The 21,520-nt window shown below is 42.6% G+C and overlaps 1 protein-coding gene across 5 annotated transcripts in view; it reads right to left on the minus strand.

Annotated features, from left to right (window-relative positions):
• Window positions 1-21,520, minus strand: part of SH3RF2 (SH3 domain containing ring finger 2) — a 126,114-nt gene that overhangs the window by 67,902 nt on the left and 36,692 nt on the right. For all 5 annotated transcript variants that reach the window (XM_070233109.1, XM_001917882.5, XM_014730596.3 and 2 more), the window contains exons 3-4: window positions 7,732-8,001; window positions 4,421-4,516 (exon numbers count right to left, since the gene is read on the minus strand). In XM_070233109.1, coding sequence (XP_070089210.1) covers window positions 4,421-4,516; window positions 7,732-8,001 — 366 coding nt within the window. The remainder of the gene's footprint in view (window positions 1-4,420; window positions 4,517-7,731; window positions 8,002-21,520) is intronic.

Raw genomic sequence — 21,520 nt, forward strand, 5'->3', positions numbered from 1 at the left:
TTAAAAAGCTCAATTTAGGTTTCAAGTAATTTTTGAAAACCAGGTTCCCAGATTAGAGCAACCACTTGATTATCTTTCTCCCCTCCTAGCAATTAGGAGAACAAATGAAGCAATGGCTAGTTTGATGATAATCTTGAGGGTTCTCGTAATCACTAATTTTAGAGGCAAAGTGGTGGGGAGAGTATTCAAATGAATAATCATTAAATGTAGAAGTTTTGGAAAAAAGGTATCAGAAATAGGTGTTAAAATCAGGGGTGTCTTTTTTCCCCCCAGAGCTATGTTAAGAAGCTCTTGAAATAATGCAGGGGATCATGTGAACTCTAATCTACAAAAATTTAAGGCCCTCCCATATGTGCAACTTGGTATCAGTTGTAGCTGACCGCTGCCCTTCGAGACTTCACCATTGTCTCCCACTCACGTAATTGTTCCTCTGCAGCAAACGCTGCCTGACCTAGCCAATGGCTCCACCACTGACCTAGCTACACAAATCAGAAAGTGGGGCGTGATCCTTGGCCACTTCTTCTCCCCTATCCCCCACTTCTGTCGACCTCCTGGTCCTGTGGGTCTACCTCCTAAAGGTCCTTGAATCTGTCTGCTCATTTCCAATCCCAGTCCAAGTCACAGTCCTTTTCTAACTGAGCCACGCAGTAACCTCCTAACTGGTCTTTCTGCTTTTTTTTCCTCCCGCCTTCAAATTATTCTTCCCACCGCAGCCACGGCAGTCTTTATTTTTTATTTATTTTTATTTCAGTAATATTGGTTTATAACGTTATATAAATTTCAGGGGTACATCATTATGTATTTTGATTTCTGTGTAGATTATACCATGTTCACCACCTGAAGGCTAATTACAATTTATCACCATACACACATGTGCCTAATCACCCCTTTTGCCGTCCTCCCTCTCCACTTCCCCTCTGGTAACCACCAATCCAGTCTCTGTCTCTATGTGTTTGTTTGTTGCTGTTTTTATCTTCTATTTATGAGTGAGATCGTATGGTATTTGACTTTCTCCCTCTGACTTATTTTGTTTAGCCTCATACCCTCTAAGTCCATCCATGTCATCACAAATGGACAGATTTCATCATTTTTTATGGCTGAGTAGTATTCCATTGTGTAGATATACCACATCTTCTTTATCCATTCATCCCCTGATGGGCACCTAGGTTGCTTGCAAGTCTTGGCTGTTGTGAATAATGCAGCAATGAACATAGGGGTGCATGTATCTTTACCACAGTAGTCTTTAAGAAACCCAAATCTGATGGAGTCACTGCCTCACTTAAAATCTTTCAACAACTTCTACTGACTTCTGGGTCAAGTGCAAACTTCTTAGGATATGGCAGAGACAATGGTACTCACCAAACATTCCATATACTCCCTTATACTTCTCAGCTGACTTTAAGACAGGTGGGGCTATGTGACTGGTTCAGGCCAATGGGCTAGGCGTGGGAGTGACAAGTGTCACTTCTGACCTAAGGCCATTGCTGATATACACCTCACTCTTCCTAACTCTTCCCCAGCCGGGGAGACTAGGAAGTCCATGTGTTCTAGACGGTGCAGCTACAAGATGGCCCAACCTTATTAGTCTGGGTTCCTGAGTGACTATGTGAGCAGAGCCTCTCACCATTCTGTGCTGAACTGGTAATGTGGGTGAAAAAGAACTTCTTCTTTGTTAAGCTGCTGAGACTTTGGGGCTGTTTATCACCACAGCATAACCTAGCTCATCCTGGCTAATATAGGATGGTTTACAAAGCTGTCTGTGATCTGTCTTTCGTTTACTTCCCTGGCTTCATTTTTGTCACTCTCTTACTCCCTAAACTCCAGCTCTGGTATTCTTTTGATCCTTTGAATACATCACACTTCCTCATCTCCAAGACTTTTGCACATGTTACCTCCATTCCTTAAAACACTCTTCCCTCCGTGCTTACCTACATAAATCCTAATCAGCTGTCAGATCTTGGCTTAAGAGGCATTTGCAACCCCCTACCCAGGTCAGTTGCATGTCATACTCTCCCTCCCCCCCCCCCCCCCGACAGTTCCCTCTACTTCATTCTTTGGATTATTCAACACACTTACAATTACTTGATTAATGTCTGACTTTACAATCTCTGAAAGTAGGGACCTATATCTGTCTTGTGTCTTTAGAACTTAGCATAGGACCGGACATAGCAGGCAGCCAATGAAAAATTAGTCGAATGATTGAATATATGTTTAGGACAGGGTCACACTGAATGGTTTGTTCTCGAAATTTTTTCCTGGTTAGTCTGACCACCTCCCAAATATTTTTTCATTCATTCACTTGTTAAGCTAATTTTTTAACCTGTTCTGTGTTAGGCTAGCCTGTGAAGTATAAGAAATACACGTATCAGGTGTTCAGAGAAGAAAGAGACAACTGAGTGTTCAACTAGTTGCTGAAATTTCATGGAGAAAGTGGATTTCTAGCTGAGCCTTGTAAAATGAGTGAAATTTGAACAGGTTGAGAGCATCGGGTGGGTGTACCTGGAAGGGGCCTCTGCAAGAGAAAAAGCACTAGGAGTGAGGATACAGTTCAGCAGGGACAGTGAGGCGAGCAGCCTCTCTGGACCTTTCCTGTATCCCTCCCTGCCACTGTTAGCCCTTCAGCACTGACTGAGTGGAAGGGGTATAGGGAACCCTGAAAGCTGGACAGTGTTCCAGGCACACCACTCACTCCAGAACCTGCTTTGGCTCTTATGAATGGAAGAATTGGTCCCTTCTCTCCAGCCATGCCTCTGCTCTGTGTCACTGCACTGTCCTAGAGGGCGGAGAGCACGCCTTTTACTTCTTTCATAGCTCCCCACTGCTCACTTTTAGTGCTTTATGCCTGGTAAGCACCCAATAAATGTAGTTAAGCAATAAAATTTCACTTTTAAATTTGTAAGGAACTGCTTTAAGCTGGGGCGAGGCTGAGGCTAGAGAGGTCAGGGACTCCAGGTCGTATTCTTATATTGGAGAAATAGGTAAATAGCCTGGCATGTGTTCTTTCTTTCTTTAAAAACTAACAAGTTATATGTGCTCATTTCAGAAGATTTGCAAAATACAAAGCAGAAGAAAATGAAAATCGTCTAAAATCTCACCAGCCAATGATCACCACTGTTAATACTTTGGTGCTTTTCCTTTGAGTCCTTTATCAACATATATACAAATACATGCATATATTTATAAAGCTAGTTTTATGTAGTTCAATTTGTTTCTTTTTATTGTGGTAAAAAAACACCTAACATCAAATTTCTCATGTTAACCATTCGGTAGTGTCAAGTATATTCACACAGTTCTTCAGAACTTTTTCATCTTCTAAATCTGAAACTCTATACCCATTCAGCTTTATCTTACTTAACAATAAGTCATAAACATCTTTCCACAACACCAAATACTCCACGATACTGAATATTCTTCTCTAACATTATTTTTTCCATCACTGTAATTTTTTTTTCTTTTTGGTGAGGAAGATTCCCCCTGAGTTAACATCTGTTGCCAATCTTCCTCTTTTTCTGCTTGAGGAAGATTAGCCCTGAGCTAACATCTGTACCAGTCTTCCCCTACTTTGTCCGTGGGATGCCTCCACAGCATGGCTGAAGAGTAGAGAGGGTCTGCACCTGGAGTCTGAACCCGGGAACCCGGGCTGCCAAAGTGGAGTGCACAGAACTTTAACTACTTGGCCATGGGGCCAGCCCCCCATCACTATAATTTTTAAAAATTAAATCCTTATTGTTGGATAGTTAGATTATTTCTGGGTTTTTTTTGTAAGGAAGGTTGGCCCTGAGCTAACATCTGCTGCCAATCTTCCTCTTTTTACTTGAGGAAGACTGTCCCTGAGCTAGCATCTATGCCAGTCTTCCTCTATTTTGTATGTGGGGTGGAGCCACAGCATGGCTTGATGAGTGGTGTGTAGGTCCACACCTGGGATCCAACCCCACAAACCCTGGGCCACCGAAGCAGAGCACACAAACTTAACCACTATGTCACCAGGTTGGCCTCTATTTCTGTTTTGTTACCATTATACACCATGCTATGGTGAACATTTTTGCACATTTTGTACATGTATCTTTGCATACTTATTTTCGCATGTCCTTGCAATAAACTCTCAGATATTGAATTGCTGACTCAGAGGAAATGAACATTTTTAGGCCTGGTAAGCAATAAATGCAGTTTAACGTTCTTGATATGAGTTTATTTGAGTTTGGACATGCGAGACTGCACCAATTTACACTCCTATCAGCTGAATGAAGAGGCCCGTTCACCCCGGCTCTTGCCGGAACTGGGTATTATCATCTGGCATCTTTTCTTTAGAGACTTTAGTTAGTTCTGAAATAAGCCTCATATCAAATAGGAATTACTCTCAGGAATCACTGTGATACTTGTATATTTCTGAGTCAGCTTGAGTCAGATACTTGATACTCACCTCTACAAACAAGATTGGGAAGATGCCTACTTTATCTCCTAACTTTCCTTCTGCCCAGTTCTCATCCACTCTGCTGATCACAGTGATGATATCATCCTGAAAGAGAGAAAGTCTCCGGGTCAATATTTACGCTCAGTTTTCAGGTGGTGAAAGCTCTCACTGGAGATCAGCTTGGAGTCCCAGATGGTTTAGGAGCAAGGAATGTAGTTCTTTCATGATTTATTTATAAATTCTTCCTGCTAAAACGATCTTTCTCCATAAAGGGCAGTATTTGGGTCACCGAGACCAGAAGAAGAGTCGAAATAAGTTGGAGGATCAATGGAATCCAACAGGAAAACTTGGAAATGTTTCTAATTTTCAAATCACCAGCAGCATCTGGGCTTTTCATTTAAATTAATATGATAGAGAAATAAAGATGGAAACCATAGGGAGACAGACTTTTATCTTAGCAAAAGGAAGAATGAATTTCATTCTGATTTTGAAAAGTTTTCAGTACCTATTCAATTTGTGTGTGTGTGAGGAATATTGGCCCTCAGCTAACACCTGTTGCCAATCTTCCTCCTTTTGCTTGAGGAAGATTGTTCCTGAGCTAACATCTGTGCCAATCTTCTTCTATTTTATGTGGGATGCTCCCACAGTGCAGCTTGACAAGTGGCGCTAGGTCTGCGCCAGGGATCCAAACCTGAAAACCCCGGACTGCCAAAGTGGAGTGCACGAACTTAGCCACTGTGCCACCAGGCCAGCCCCGCAGAATCTATGCAATTTTTAATGTATCCAATGTAAAGTGGCTTTTTATTCAAGTTTTTCTTATTATAAAGGTTATATGAAGAGTTGTAGACACATTTGAAAATACGGATAAGCAAAACAAAGAAAAAATTCTAACACAAGATAGAGACAACCACTGTTAACACTTTGATTAACACATTTTCCCCCAGATTCTTTTCTATGAAGATAAAACATATATACATATAAACATGCTAATTTTTAAAATCTTTTCCAAAAACATACACACACATATACTAAAGTGCATGAGTTTTAGATGTAGACCTTGATGAGTTTCTACACTGACTATATCCACCGGACCCCCATCCAGATGAAGAAGTACAGAACATTCTCAGCACCCAGAAGCCTCCTCTGTACCCTCTCCAGTCACCTAGCAAGAGGGAACCACTGTTCTGACTCCCACATATGCATTCATTTTGCCTTTCTTGTACTTGCTACAAAGTCAGTCATCCAGGACACACTGACTTTTCACTTAACACCAAATTAGGAACACCATTCTACGTCCATACCTGTTCATACTCTAAACCTGAATATCCATCCACCGGTCTCCCTGGCCTTCCGCCCCATGCCCCTCAGTAATTTAGATGAATCCAAGTCTCAATTCATTCCTGCGTTCTACCTTTTCTTAGCATTTTCTGTCCTTCCTACAATTTGCAATGACATATTTATAGCTTATTATCTCTTTGATGCCTATCCACCCCATCAGACCATATACTCCATATGTGCAGGGCCCTTGTCTGTTTTGTTCATTTCTGTGTTCCCAACACCTAATATGGTGGATCCCCTTTAGTAGTCATCAATAAATATTTCTTGAATGCATGCATGCAAGAACAAATGACTGTGTGAATAAACTGTACAATTTACTGAGAGAGCAAACAAGAGGGAAGAGCAGCTTTGGGAGAGCAGATCTTGTTTAACACGGACATGCTGAGTTTAGGAAGACCGTGAGATTCCCTGCTGTAGTCAGCCTTCCACTGCCCTCCAGAACGGATCAAATGCTCTCTCTTGGGTCCTTGTCATAATTTCCCATTTCTGTGTCTGTTCCTTCCACTAGACCACTGGTTCTGTGAAGGTGGGGACAATGATTCATCACTTTATCCCCAGTGGACAGCTTGGCACGTGGATGGGCTTAAGGAATGAACGAGCAGGTGGAGTAAGTGTCCCAGTCTGCAAATTCCCAGAGAATGACAAAAAAGCAGATACGTCTATGTCTTCCTGCAGCTGTGTCTCCAGAGCTCCATGTCTACTGCCTGGCACAAAGGAAAGACTCAATAACTACTTGTGGAATCGAACTGCCCTTCCTGAACTGCAGGTGAAGTATCGACTTTGCAGTTTGGGATACAGAATGACCTTCCTTAGGGGACTCATTCCGAGGTGCCAAGACAATAATGATCAGTATTTCAAAATATGGAGCACAGTGAGGTCACCCAGTTTGAGGGAATCTGAAGTAAATCTCATTTCTGGGAATGAGTGTTGGAATAAAAACTTTTTATAGGGGCCATATCCCTGGCCTAGTGGTTAAGTTTGGTGTACTCTGCTCTGGTGGCCTGGGTTTGGTTTCCGGGCGCAGACCTACACCACTCATTGGTGGCCATGCTGTGGCGGCAACCCACATACAAAATAGAGAAAGATTGGCACAGATGTTAGCTCAGGGCGAATCTTCCTCAAAAAAAAAAAAAGTTTTACAAAACGAAAGACCTTTCCTGAGCTACTATAGCGACGCTATGTCTTGTATTTGATACAGATCATAAGCAGCAAAGAATGAAAATCACCACAAGTTTGGTTTTTATGAGAAAATCTGAATGTTTAAGGAATAACAAATACCAACTACAGAGAATTAAAGCAGTCTAGACTTTAGTAGAAGTCTTGTTATGTGCCCATGGTGAAGAATCATCCAATAAAAAAAGAGGCAAAAAACCTCAGGGTAATTAACATGCCTTGGAAAATCTGTTTTGTAAGAGGTTATTTATGTATAAAGGTATAATTATGTTATGATGTATGTTTGGAGTGTTTTGAATGCAATGTTTACAACGAACACATTGAATACAATGTTTACAGCAAAATGAGTAGAACAATGTTTGCAACAAGGGAGGAGAACTAGGTGGTTAGCCCTTGGTCGGCGAGAATACCCTGCCGGACAGTGATGGAGAGGTGAGGGCTGTAGTTCAGCACAGCACGCCGTCAACCTGTGTTTGTAATTTTCTGTGCACATGTCTGTTTCTCCCCCGCCTGTGTCTGAGGCAGGGACTCCGACTCGTTCATGCTGTATCCCCAGTGCCTGCAAAGGATAGGTGCTCAAAGGGGATTGTAGAATGAACGAACGAATGAATGTGTGAATACGTACTTTTGTCATTGCAATAGAAAAGGGCTAAAGATTTCTGTCAAACTCTTCTCGTTACCAGATTTCTCTAGTGACATCACTTCCATGTAGTTTGAATTATACACGGACACATTATATACATTTGCACACATATACATAAATATATATATTTCTTGCTGGTGACTTGGGCGGCCTCCCGGAATCTTACCTTGAGGAAGGTCAGGCAGTCCTGGCTCTCACTCTTGTCCTTGTCTCGTAGGTCGAAGTTGTAGAGGGCCCGGCAGAGTGGGGGCGGCTGGGGCAGCTGCTTGATGACTTCCACGGAGCTGGCTGGGAAGACCCCACTGACTCCGTTGACCTCTCCCTGGTACCAGTTCTCATCAAGCTGTCTCCGGAGGAGGATGACATCTCCCTTGTTAAACCTCAGGTCGCCGGGATTCTGCCCTCGGTAGTCACATAAGGCCTTTGCTCGAGGCACCTGCAGTGGCAAAGACCAACAAAATGTGTCCTTAGCTTGGAGGCTGGAGAGACGGAAGGTAGCATATTAATAACTAATCACTGAAGGGCTGGCTCCATGGAGTATTGGTTAAGTTTGGTGCACTCTACTTCAGTGGTCCAGGTTTGTGGGTTCAGATCCCAGGTGTGGACCTACACTGCTCATCCCTGGCCATGCTGTGGCGGTGTCCCACATACAAAATAGAGGAAGATTGGCACACATGTTAGCTCAGGGCCAATCTTCTTCAGCAAAAAACAAACAAACAAAAACAACAAAAAACACACAAAAAAATTAATCACTGAGCACTTCCTATGTGCTAAGTGCTGAATGTGATCATCTCGTTTCACCTTTCAGATAGATACTCTTATTATCCCCATTTGTAAGACAGGTTGACAGAAGCACAGAGTGGTTTAGTAACTTGTCTAAGGTGACACAACAAGGAAACGAAAGATATGGGATCTGAACTCAGGCTATCTGATTTGAACCTCTGTTTTTAATCAGTATGCCAGGAATAGGGTTTGGACTTGACTCCACAACTATGTGATTTGAGTGAGTCAGTGACTCTTTCTGGGGCCTGAATACTAATTCGAATTCTGGCTCCACCGCTTTCCTTTTGTGTGACCATGGTCAAGTTATTTGATCATTCTTTTTTTATTTTTTTTAAAATTTTTTAAAGATTTTTAATTTTTTTCTTTTTCTCCCCAAAGCCCCCAGGTACATAGTTGTATATTCTTCGTTGTGGGTCCTTCTAGTTGCGGCATGTGGGACGCTGCCTCAGCGTGGTTTGATGAGCAGTGCCATGTCCGCGCCCAGGATACGAACCGATGAAACACTGGGCCGCCTGCCGCAGAGTGCGCGAACTTAACCACTCGACCACGGGGCGGAAGAGGGTATTAATTTAGTTCTTCAAGGACCTTCCGAGTCTGCAATGTTCATTCTAAAAGGAATTTCAAGCCGCTTAGCGGTAGAGACGAGACCTGAGCAGCAAACCCCTTGCCGGTGGGATGGTAGAGCAGTGCTTTTCTGCTGGTCCCTGGATGCAGTGAGGCCAGCCCGGGGAATTAGAAAACCACAGGACACAGCTCCTGTGAGCAACGACGTGTGTCCTAGGAGGGTTAGCACAGTGTTGTGGACAAACGAAACTGGTTGAATAAATTATGATACACCCATTCAATGGAAAACCCTGTAGTCATCAAAGTTGATGATGTTGATCTATAATGAATAACACTGAGAGTTACTCAAAATATATGATTAATAGAAGAGGTTAAAAACAGTTCTGTAGACTAGATCTTCATTATAAATACATATGTATATTTTTAACTGGGGAAAAGACTACACAGCTATATGTCAACGTCTTAAGAGTGGTTATCTCTACATGGTGAGATATTTGAATGTTAAAAAAAATTTTTTTTCTTAAGTGCTTAGCAATGTTTTCTAACTTTTCTGCAATGAAATAGTTGTATTGCCTATTAAAATTGGACAGTAAAAAGAAAATGAATAAAGCTGAGGGACGAGAAGTGAAAGGCACAGGAGGAATGTAGGAAGAAGATAACCCTAGCTGAGGAGGATCAGCACACCATGCAACTACATTTTTGGAGAAGATGCTCCTTACCTGAGAAATAAGCAGGCAGATGCAGGCTAAGGGCAGAGGATTTCTGGGAAATGATCTGAATCTGCTAACCTCCTAGGGTTGAGTATACCAGGGAACAATAGTTGTCCCTCCATATTCCTTCTCTCTAATTCTCTGCTGTAATATAAATCACATTTTTCTGGGTACACGACTACCTGGAACACTGGTCCTACTTTCCAGCCTCTCTGGCGGCTAAGTTCTGGCCAATGGGTTATAAGCAACTTTTAGGAAGTGTCCTTACTGAGAGAGACTGATTTTCTTTTTCCTTACGTCTATTTTGCTATGTGGAATGCAGATATGATTGCTGGAGCTCTAGCTGCCATCTTGAACAATGAGGATGAGGGTCATACCTAAAAAGGGAGGGAAGTCTACAGAGCTGCCAGACTAGTCCTGGACTATTCTACTTCCAGACTTTTGTCTGAAAGGTAAATAAAGTTCCATCTTGCTTAATGAACTGTTATTTTGGATTTGTAAAAAGAAAAGAAGAGGAAAGAAATGAAAAGAAAAGGAAGAAAGAGTGAAAAAATAAAAAAAGAATAGAAACCCCTTTGATATTGCATAATAATAACAATATCAATAGCTAATATTTATCAAGTGCTTCTTCCCATGTGCCAGGCACTGTGCAAAGCACTCCACAACATATTTCATTTAATTCTCACAACTTGTGATTAGAAAACTCAGGATCAGAGGTTAAAAAGTTGCCCAAGTTCACAAAGCTAGAATGTGGTGGATTTAGGATTTGAGTTCAGGTCTGTCTTATCCATTCAGATTGTTCTCAAAATGGAGTCCGTGGTTCACCTGTATCAGAATCCGGGGAGGTGTAAAAAATGCAGACTCCTGGACCCCAGCCCTGACCTGTATTACCAGATCTCTTGGAGTGCAATTCAAGTGGCTGCATTTTTATCACGCTCCCCTATCATCCAAGTTTGATGCCTCTGGTCTGAGCCATATCTTATTCTAACTAAAATGGGGAGCAAGGTGGTTTTGATGTAGGGTTTGTAAATGTTAAGCTGCTTTTTCCCTTTCTTTTCCGGAAGACATTCCATTGCAAATGGCTTATGTAGTTTAATGACTACTGAGTGGTATATTAAACTAAAACTGCACAAAATGATTAGACCTCTTTGAAGATGCATAAGCTTTGAAACTCTGAGATAGTACTAATTGCCTGACCATCTTCATTTTTTCTCCATCTCCCCTCAGTATAGGTAAGCATTGTGGAAGCAAATTGTAAACTATATTTTTAACGTGAAGGTTCTTTTCATCTTCTTTCTAGATAATCCCTCCCCCGGTATTGTCAGCTTTACATTCATACTTATAGGAAACATTGACTTCCACGCTATCAAGAGGGAGGGAGGGAGGGAAGGGAGAGAGAGAGAGATTGAGAGAGAGAGAATATGAAGAGAGGAAGGAAATGAACATTTCTCATGGTTTTAGCAAGCCATAGACTTTTTCTTACATTATTGCATGAATACACTTTCCATGTATTATCTCATTCATATGATCTCAAAACCCTATGAGGTAGGTGGTATCACCCAATTTTATTGATGAAGAAACAGAACTTCTGACATGTGCAAGGTCACCCTACAAGGTCACACAGCCAGCGTATGCAGACTCGAGATTAACTTAGGCTCATTTAACCAAAGCCTTTCAGCCAGCTGAAGTCACCTAGTATGTCTTTCCATCATAAAACTCATTTGGGGCTCTGTTTTGTAATCAAAATCTGAATAGAGTGTGAATGCAATTTGCTCGCTGCTGGCGGCATTAGCATGAATTATTGAACTCCAGAGCCCTCACATAAAAGTTAAGCACCTGAAGAGACTCAGCTGGTTGATTCTATCCGGTCCTCAAGCGTTCTCTCAAGGGAAAAGGACTCCAAGTTCCACATCAGCTGTCACCCGTTGTATTGTGGGGAAGAGCTTTTATCACCCACGATTGTCCTCTGTCTCTACAGGCACGGAGGGGTGGGCGGGTGGTGGATGGGGGTAAAGTAGATGTGGAGGTCCCATAACCAGGTCATTATCAAACACTTTTTCCTGGTGCTCTTCAGAAGGACAGAGAATCCAATGGAAGCTTGTGTGTGCCTGAAAAGCATTCCTTTTCTGAGATTCAAAAGGCTACAGAGTTTTATGCTCCTGTAATTTGTATATTTGGCCCTGCCACCTGTCATCTGTAGGGTCTGAAAGCCACGAGGGCCATGCTTTTGATGGAAACATAATGCACAGAACCCAGAAATAAGGAAACAGGGGCAGCGGAGGCGTTAGTAGCAAAATGATGCTGTAGTAATTGCGTGTGTTAGCAGTAAAATTATGGCAAGGACCCCGTCACCCAGGAAGCCTTGTTTTCTCTCCATCTTCTGATGGGAATGTCAATCACTGTGGTCACATCACACACACAGGGGTATGTGGCCAAGGCTGGCCAGTTATTGTACCTAAGTCTCCCTGGCATAGGGCTTGGTATAAGGCAGGCATGTGCTCCAAACAAGGCCAATCAGAATATTGTTTGAACATTGATATATAGATGCAAGAAGAGAATGTTTCCTACTTTGGATCATGAGCCTTCAGGTGGTAAGCCTTGGACTACCAGTGGTATTATTTACCAACCAGTAGACACATCTTCCTGAATGAAGCTGCAGAAGGTAGCAGAACTAGAGATATAGTGAGATAGATAAGTAACTAGATACACAGAGCCTTGACAATAACATTTGAATGCCTAGATCCAGCTGTGCCTGAAGGATAATCAGTTCAATGAACTCATATTGCCAATGTATTGCTTATTACTTAAACTACTTAGAGTTATTTTTCTGACAATTGAAACTGAAGAAGTCTTGACTAATACATATTAAAAACCCAGAAACAACAAAACTGCATAACAATGAAATAGCCAAAGAGTAGAATTCAGAAACAGCATGAGGTCTAACTGCCAATGAGCCCTGAGCTTATTTCCAATTTGAAAATAATGAAGGAGGCACATAGATTGATAACAGGGAAAGGGAAGAGGAGCCCAGTGGAGCAGAATCACCATAGTGACACAAGCAAGGAAAAAACCGAGCTGGGGTAAGAACTCAATGAGCTCCTCTGTAACTAGCTCTTCACCACGCACCACTGACACTTGCCATTTGTTTAGAAAGGACTTGGCCTGGTTCTCTCTACTCCTGGCATTGGGTGGGGCCAAAACCAACATGCTAAGCCAACTTTTTACCTCTCTGAGCTGGTCGTGAGATTGCAAATTACTAGAGAATGGAGCCAGGGAAAAACAACCTGGCCTTTGGCTCAAGTTATCATTTACCATGTGATCAATTCTCTGCTGGAGAATTCAGGATTTGTAGCTGAAGCACCTCTGTATCTCTCTATTGCTGAGCCCTGGGCACAAGCCGGTGTTTAGTAAATGCTTGATGAATGAATTTGTGAATTAATTAAGAAATATCTAGGAATTGCCATTCCTGGAGGAAAAGGATACATGCCAGGCTAGTAAATATGACTGATAATAATTATTTGCAAGCAGATCTATTGGCATTAGCTGGAAAATAAAAAAGGAGAGTTTTGGTCATATTTTAATAATTTGGTGCTACACACACTCAAAAAGGGTTCCACACTTAAGCAAGCTCAGGGAACACATGAGTTTGTTTTCTGACTGGCTCCTCAGAAGCGTTACTCTGCTAATGTGATTTTGTATTTGCATCTGGACCACTTTGCAGGACTAGAGAACAAGCCTTGGGAATGCTGGGTAAGGTAAGCGTGACTTGCCCTGTGATATCACTCTACCTGTGAGACAAAGGGTCAGCTAACTGTCCTGGATCTTGACTTCCCAGTTGCTGCTGAGTCAGCTTGGCCACCCGCCCTCCCTCCCTTACCATAATAATATTTTTGGAGCAGATTTGTCGAGGGCCTCGGAGGGTGTATTGGAAAGTGCTGGCTGGTCCTTGTGTACACGTTTTCCCTTCTCTGGTGAGGAGGGAGAAGCCCCCAGAACTAGTTCAACAGGATCAGATCTCGGTGGCCTCAGCAAATCCCAGACCATCTGAGGCTTGGGGGCTTGAGATCGCCAGGAGGTTCGCGGTACTATCTTCCTAAGTGGAAATCCCTGAATCTGGGCATTCATATTTGAGGCCCGGCTTAGAAAACACCCTCTGTGAGTTTCTCCTTTTAGCAGAGAATTTTACTTGCCCAACGGAGGAACTAGGGTGCGAACCCCACAGATATTACAGTCAAGTAGGATGTTGGTTTGCATTCTGGCTTTTGGAACTTTGGCCAAATCACTTAGCCTTTCTGATCCTTAGTTTGGATCACCCACAAATTGGGGCTCATACTAATACTTCTTTCTGCAGTAAAATTAGAAAGTCTGGGTTATCCACACCCTCATATTCTACTGAAAGACTTGGCCCTTGACCTGGGAGATAACCTCCAAGCCCTTGGAACGTCCTGCCGCATCAGAAAGACTTGTTCAACAGCTTCACTGAGTTCTCTGAGCCCTTCTAGTGAATCACTAAATCTGAGGGTCTTGGGACCTCCTAATGCACTTTTTTTATGGATTTGTTGAGAAGACTAATGAGATAAATCACGTACAGTATTTAGTAGAATGCTTCATAAATAGTAGGTGTTCAATAAATCAGGATGTTTGGAGTTTTGCCCAAAGGCAGGGAGGGGAGTAATGGGCTTGCTGTTACTCCTCTGGCCTGACTTTTCCAGCTCTACTTGTTATTTATTCTTTCAATGAGTATTTTTTGAGTGCCAAGCATGCCAGGCATTGTCTAGTTGGGGAAACAAAGATCAAACTTAAAAATAAATATATAATTAAAAGTTGGAGTAAGCGTTATGGAGGAAAAGAATAGGGACATGAGCAACACTGAGATATGGGAAGGGAACGAATGTAAGGAAGGTTCTTATTATTGGCCCTATATCTATATCTAAAAGTCTATTCTGTTCTGTGAATTTTGTCATGTATGTCTCTCTTTATTTCTTTTTCCCTCAGTTTTTTGTCTCAGATCTCTCTTCTTCCGGTCATAGGCAGAGAGCTGGGACATCACATTTCTACAATTTCCTTCTTTATCTGTCTCCCAGCCAGCCCTGGTGGTCTAGTGGTAAAGATTCAGTGTTCTCACTGCAGCGGCCTGGGTGTGTTTCCCAGTCAGGGACCCACACTACCCATCTGTTGGTTGTCATACTGTGGCAACTGTGTGTTGCTGTGATGCTAAAAGCTATGCCACCAGTATTTCAACTACTAGCAGGATCACCCATGGTGGACAGGTTTCAGCAAAGCTTCTGGACTAAGCAGACTAGGAAGAAGGACCTGGCAGCTCACTGCTGAAAAAATTGGCCATGAAAACCCTATGAATAGCTGCCACATGTTGTCTGATACAGCACTGGAAGATGAGACGACTGTGCTGTGCAGAAAAAGACTGGGCAGGATTCTGCTCTGCTGTGTGCAGGTTCACCAGGAGTTGGAATTGACTCAATGGCACTAACAACCACAAAAATCTATCTTCTGTCACTTTGAGTCGGTGGGCGTGGCATTTCTTCTTTCCTCTCTTAATCACATATCAGTCAAGCACCTGGGATATGCAGACTTCTTTCCCTTGGTCCCTCCTGCCTCCTTCCCGAGTTATCAGGTGTCCTATACCAGGGAAAAGGTGAAGGAAGCAGGAGTTTGCACCATGGGGCAGAGATAGAATGACACAATCATCACAATCATCAGCCCCTTTTCAGGGTCACCATTAAAACGCTTTCATTTTGCCCTCCACACAGTTCTTTGAAATTGCTTTGGGATGATCTCATTCCCCCATCATAGGAGGTAATCTGAGACATGTTCGTAGCCATATCCCAGGCTCCTAACACAAGCTGGGTCTTAATAAATATTTGGGATTGCTTTTGAAATGGGTTGGGTGCCAGGTCTCAGAGACGTTCAATGGGATAACACTGAATTCTCCAGGGAACCAAAGCATTTCCATTGCTTTCTCTTCCTCCAGGAGGGCACAGGGCACCTGTGAGGAAGGGCCAGAGGTGCTCGGGAGCCTCAAGGACAAGCAGAGGAGCTATCTCACTCATCCTGGGAGGCGATTCTGCTCCCTTTCATTATCCCCATTTCCAGAGTGAGCTTTTCCAATAGGTGTGGCACCTGGTGGATGAGTCTTTTTCCATGTGGCTTGAGAAACTGAGCCAAATCCACCATGCGGAGGAAGGAAAGATGAGTCAAGCGACCCTCCCACCACCACCACCACTACCTCCTCTGGCTGAGGAGGTTACATGTACCCTGGCTTTCTGCACTGTTAAAAACTTACATCTTGATTTCAAATGGTTACTTCTTAATTTATCTCAATCCTTTAGGATTTGCATGTTTGTGTGTGTGCATATTTATACCTATTTGGTGATACCAAAGGAAAAAGCCTGCATGGCCCTAGGAAGTTAGAATTCCTTCCTTTCAGTTCAACTGTCCTCAAGGCTGAGATTTTCACCACCAAGCCCTTCTGCAAATCTGCCTATTTTAAATAAAAGTTTAGAGCATTCCTCTCATTTATACCAGATGGAACAGACATGACCTTGCAGAAGTACCCTGCCCGCCCTTGGAACTGGAACCCGTGTTAGGAGTGAGTGGCTGTACATCAGAGAAATGCTAAAGACCCACATGTCATCTGTTCCCCTGGACATAGGGTCATTTCAGTAGAAAGCCTGAATTTAGGGAAACCCTCTGAAGTCCCTGAGAAATGGAAACTGTGTCCAATGACTAAGCTATAGAAGGATTCCAGAGTTATTTGCAATCACTTTTCACTCTGAGATAGAGTCAACAGTCCTCCTAGGAATATGACATTTTGCAGAATATGTGGACAGTTCCTTTTTTGCATAAGGTTGTATCCAGATAGGTGCCAGTATCTCTGGCATCGCCTCTGTCTTCTGCATCTTTGTCTTCAGAAAGCCTTCACTGTCTTTTCCCCCAAGGCTGAGTTGGGTCTCCTTTTCTGTGAACCATTGCACCCTATACCTCTCCTATCGCAGCACTCATCACCTTGTATTTCAATTGCTGATTTACTAGTCTGTCTGCCCACCAGATCTGAACTCTGGAGGCCTATGACTTGTTCATCTCTATACCCCCAACACCTGGCAAAGTGATGCCGTCCACACATTCATTCAACAAAAATGTATTGAAATGCCTACAATAAGAAAGACAGACAACCTCTGCCTTTATGGGATTTACATTCCAGCAGCACCTAGTAAGCACTCAATAGGTATTCGTTGGTTGAATGAATGAATAAATAAATAAATGAATATTAAACCACACATGCCACACAAATCCAATTCCAGCTTTGATATTTTGCCATCTCTGCTCCTGACATAAAACGCCAACATGCTTAACTAGTTATTTCTCCAGGACTAGGGAGTATCCAGGCATGTTAGCCACAGATAAATATAGTATTTTTCTAGGTCACCCTTTAAAAAGGTCTCATTTTTAAAATGTACTTTGAGCTATATCCTTATCCCAGTTTTTCCAATGAAAGCCTGCCTTGGAGACTCCCACTGTCGAAGGCTTTTTTCCCACATGTCCTCTGCATCAAGTGTATAAGCCCCGCCGCAGCCAGCCATGATGAGTGACAAAAAGTGCCAGCTGGCAGCTCCAGGAAAGGCAGCAGAAGGCAGCAAAGAGATATCTTTTTCCGCCTATTCAGAACATTGAAATCCAATTTATCGCTGGCCACATGAGCCAAAGAAAGCAGCTCTCGGCAGCTGTTGATCTGAGAGGCTCCAATCTCATTTCCGTGACCCAGGTGTCACTGACCCTCCTCGGGCCCGTCTGGGAATGGGTTGGCATGAAGGAGTGGCCCTCCTATTCTCTTCCCTAAGGGCTGGCTTTGGGCGGGTCTGTTGCAGGTGGCAGAAAAAGCGATAGAGCCACTCTTTCAAAAATCTTTTTTACTGTGGATAGACATTCCTTGATAATTACTGCCCAGGGTTCCTACTCATTTCATTACTTTCATCCTCAGTCAGTGGTAAATCGGCTCTCAAAAAAGAAAAACAAACAAAGGCTCTGATTTGTAGTGTTTGCCAATTTCCATGGTGTAAATATTCCTACCTTGGCTACCAACCTTGTGTCACTGAACATGGAGTTGGGAAGACACAAGACATGTGCGTTGTTGTCCAGGGATTGCTCCCATGTGCTTTTATGACCCTCTCTAGCACCCCCATCATGGTATCTGTCAGATGGTGTGGAAATGGCTTATTTATTGACCTGCCACCTCCATCAGACTGTAAATGTTGTGAGGCAGAAATTTTTATCCAGCTTACCATTGATCCTAGTGCCAAGAACAGTGCCTGGGCAAAAAAGTATTTTTAGAATGAAGGATGGTCTCCTAACCTCAAATTCACTGAATACTTTGTTTTCCACAGAGTCTCCTATCAGGACCCCAAAGAATTCGTTTTCCTCGTCGGTAGTTGAAGTTTTCTCAGGAACCTGGGGAGGCTCCTGCTAGAATGCACAGATAGTGAGATTTCCCCATTGCCAGTTGCAGCTGCTCACCTCCCCTGCCTTGCTATGGTCCCTCTGGGCTTTGCAAAGTGTCACAGAAGCAAGCTGAGAAACCTGTTTGGTGTGCTATGAAATGTGCTCCATCCACACATGCCAAGACAAAGACACAGTCAGGAAGAAGGCTCCAGCCAGAAGTCCCGGCAACTCTGGGAAAGGAGGAATGTTTAGGAATATACTGGAACCAGCGTGTCCTATAATAATTGTACGACTAAGCCTTATGGATTAGCATTGATTGCCTCAGTTTTCCTTTGAGGAGGCAGGAAAGGGTCAGGGCAGCTTGTATGCTGGGGAGCTGCTGACCTTTTAGCACCACAGAATCTCACACATATCTGAGGCACTCATTACAGACATCTAATCATCTTTTGTAAACACAGGTGGCTGCCACTTAAAACAGGCAGGAGTGGAGTCTGGCACACACATTAGTTACTTCTCTTACATTACCTGAGCCTGCCTAGCAATACAAACTTCAGGGTGTTCATCTTTACTCTTGAGCATATATAAGAAAAAAATAATTTACCGATCATCAGAGGATCTGATGATGACTCTGGAAGCATTCCATCCGACAGAAATTTCTGTGATGATGGAAGTGTGCAAATTCTGTACTGCCTAATCCAGGAACCACTAGCCACATGTGGTTACCGAGCACTTGCCACGTGGCTAATGGGACCGATGAGCCAGATTTTAAATTTTATTTACTTTTAATTAATTTAAGTTTAAAGCTAAACTTTGGATGGCACAGCGCTAGATCTAATTATCAGGTACAAGAAATGCAGAGGACTGAAGAACATATTAAATGACACCACAGGGAGGCCATAAGAAAAATGTAGAAAATGGGAAACTATAAGACAAATGACCTAATTCCTCTAATAAATATATTTAAGGAAAAAAAGAAGTGTGTGGGCGTGTGTGTGTGTGCACGCACGTGCATGTGCATGTGAAACCTAGGGACTAAAAGGGACTTAAGATGCATATCAACCAAACACAATGTATAGACTTTGGTGGATCTTGATTCAAGCAAACCAATTATTAAAAAATTATGGGACAATTATGGAAATTTGGACATCAACTGGATATTTGATAATATCAAGGAATTTTTAGATGTGAGAATAGTAGTGAGGCTCTGTTAAAAAAAGAGCGTCATTACATTTTAAAGGTTCCTATTGAGTTGTTTACAGATGAAAAAGAATAATATATGGGCTTTGTCTCCATTTAACCTAGTAGGGGGAGAAAGTAAATGCAGCATCGATGAAATAAGATTGGCCTTATGTTGATAATTGTGGGAGCCAATTGATGAGTACATGGTGTTTCATTATTGCTATTTTCTCTATTTCTTATATTTAGAGATTGCAAAGTTTTAAAAAATCATCAGAGGAATGCCAATGTTGGTGAGTATACACAAATAGGCACTTTCCTTCTTGAATGTTGGGAGCTTAAAACTTCACATTGAGAAGGCAATTTGGGGACGTTGATCAAGATTTAAATTGTGTGTTCTTTTTGACCCAGGAATCCTAGTTTTAGGAATTTCTCCTACAGAAATATGCAAGAATCTATGTAAACGATTGTGAGGTGTAGGATTGTTTATAATAGCAAAGAAGTGGAAATAGCCTAAATCTCCTTCAGTCATGGGTTGATTAGATAAGTAGTGGTATGTAAGTACTGTGGAATGCTAAGCAGATTTAGAGAGAATGAGATAGATCAGTGTCGACTGTCATCAGAATGATATTCATGGAGGCAATCCTGGTGGCATAGTGGTTAAGTTTGTGCACTCTGCTTTGGTGGCCTGGGGTTCATGGGTTTGGGTCTGGGTGTGGGCCTATGCACCACTCATCAAGCCATGCTGTGGTGGCGTCCCACATATAAAATAGAGGAAGATTGGCACAGATGTTAACTCAGGGCCAATCTTCCTCACCAAAAAAAAAAAAAAAAAAAAGAAAAGAAAAGAAAAGAAAAAGAAAGAAAGACGAAGAAGAAGAAGCAAAGAAAAAAGAGAAAAATATCCATGATGTACTCTTAGGTTAAAAAGAAAGGCAAATTGCAAAAAAATATGTGTACTATGACCCAATAAAAAACTACATATGGGTATGCATACGTATATCATATATGTATATGTGTACATACATACATTTATAAGCACAGATAAAGCCTGGAAAAAACATACACCAAATTGATCTGGGGAGAGGAGGAACTTACAATGCCGTCAAAATGAATCTGAGTGGCTGTGTTATCTGTGCTGTCGATTAGTTACGGGCTCTCATCATCTGTTCCATGAATAATCAACAATTAGCTCTTCCACCAGGCAACCTGGCTGCTATGATACGAATGTTGTGTGTCCCCCAAAGTCATACATCGAAACCCTAACCTGCAAAGATTATGGTCTTAGGAGTTGTGGCCTTGGGGAGGTGGTTAGGTCATCAGCGTGGAGCCTTCGTAAATGGTTTCGTGCTTTTATCAAAGAGACTCCATGGCGATCCCCAGTGCTCCCATCATGTGAGGACACAGTGAGGAGACGTTGGCTATGAACCAGGAGGCGGGCTCTCACCAGAACGTGACCGTGCTGGCGTCCTGATCTTGGACTTCCCAGCCTCTAGAACTCTGAGAAACAAATTTCTGTTGTTTATAAGCCACCCAGTCTGTGGTGTTTTGTTATAGTAGCTCAAATGGACTAAGATACCGGCCCTTCCTCCCAGAAGAAAATGAACGTGGCTTCTGTGATGAGCAGATCCATTCGGCATGAACTGTTGATCCCCACCTCCAAAGTGGAGAGGCGTTTAGGAAGTTCATTTCTATCCTGATAAAGCTGCCAGTTACTGAGCGACACCCTGTGCTGAGCATCGTGCTAAGAAGTCTATGCACCTGTCTTACCCACCAGCTCTGGAGTCAAACTCGGATTCTTCCACTTGCTAGCTGTGTGACCTTGGACTAGTTATTTCAGCTGTTTCCTTATATATAAAATGGAAGGAATGGTGGTACCTGTTTCACGGTTATGAGAATTCAATGAGATAATGCATATCAAGTGCCTGGCACATATAAGTGCTCAGTAAAGGTCCACTCCCATTATTTTCTCACTTCAATATTCCAACAACCGTATGAGGTAAATACTATAATTCATCCATTTGACAGATGAGGAAATTAAATCTTAGAGACAATGGCATGCTGGCACCAGCTTGCATGGGTTTAGGAGAGCTAATTGTTAAATTTTCATGAATTTCTTGAGTTGGCTGACCATCATGTTGGTAGCTTGAAATGAGCTGAGGTGGGAGTATTTATACCACGGAAATTGGTGAACACTACAGAGAACCCACAGAGAGCTGTTTGTTCAACATTTACCAGCACACTACTGCGGAGAGCAGTTAAGTAACT

The sequence above is a fragment of the Equus caballus genome, chromosome 14 (genome assembly GCF_041296265.1).
Source record: "Equus caballus isolate H_3958 breed thoroughbred chromosome 14, TB-T2T, whole genome shotgun sequence".
In the NCBI taxonomy this organism is placed as follows: Eukaryota; Metazoa; Chordata; class Mammalia; order Perissodactyla; family Equidae; genus Equus; species Equus caballus.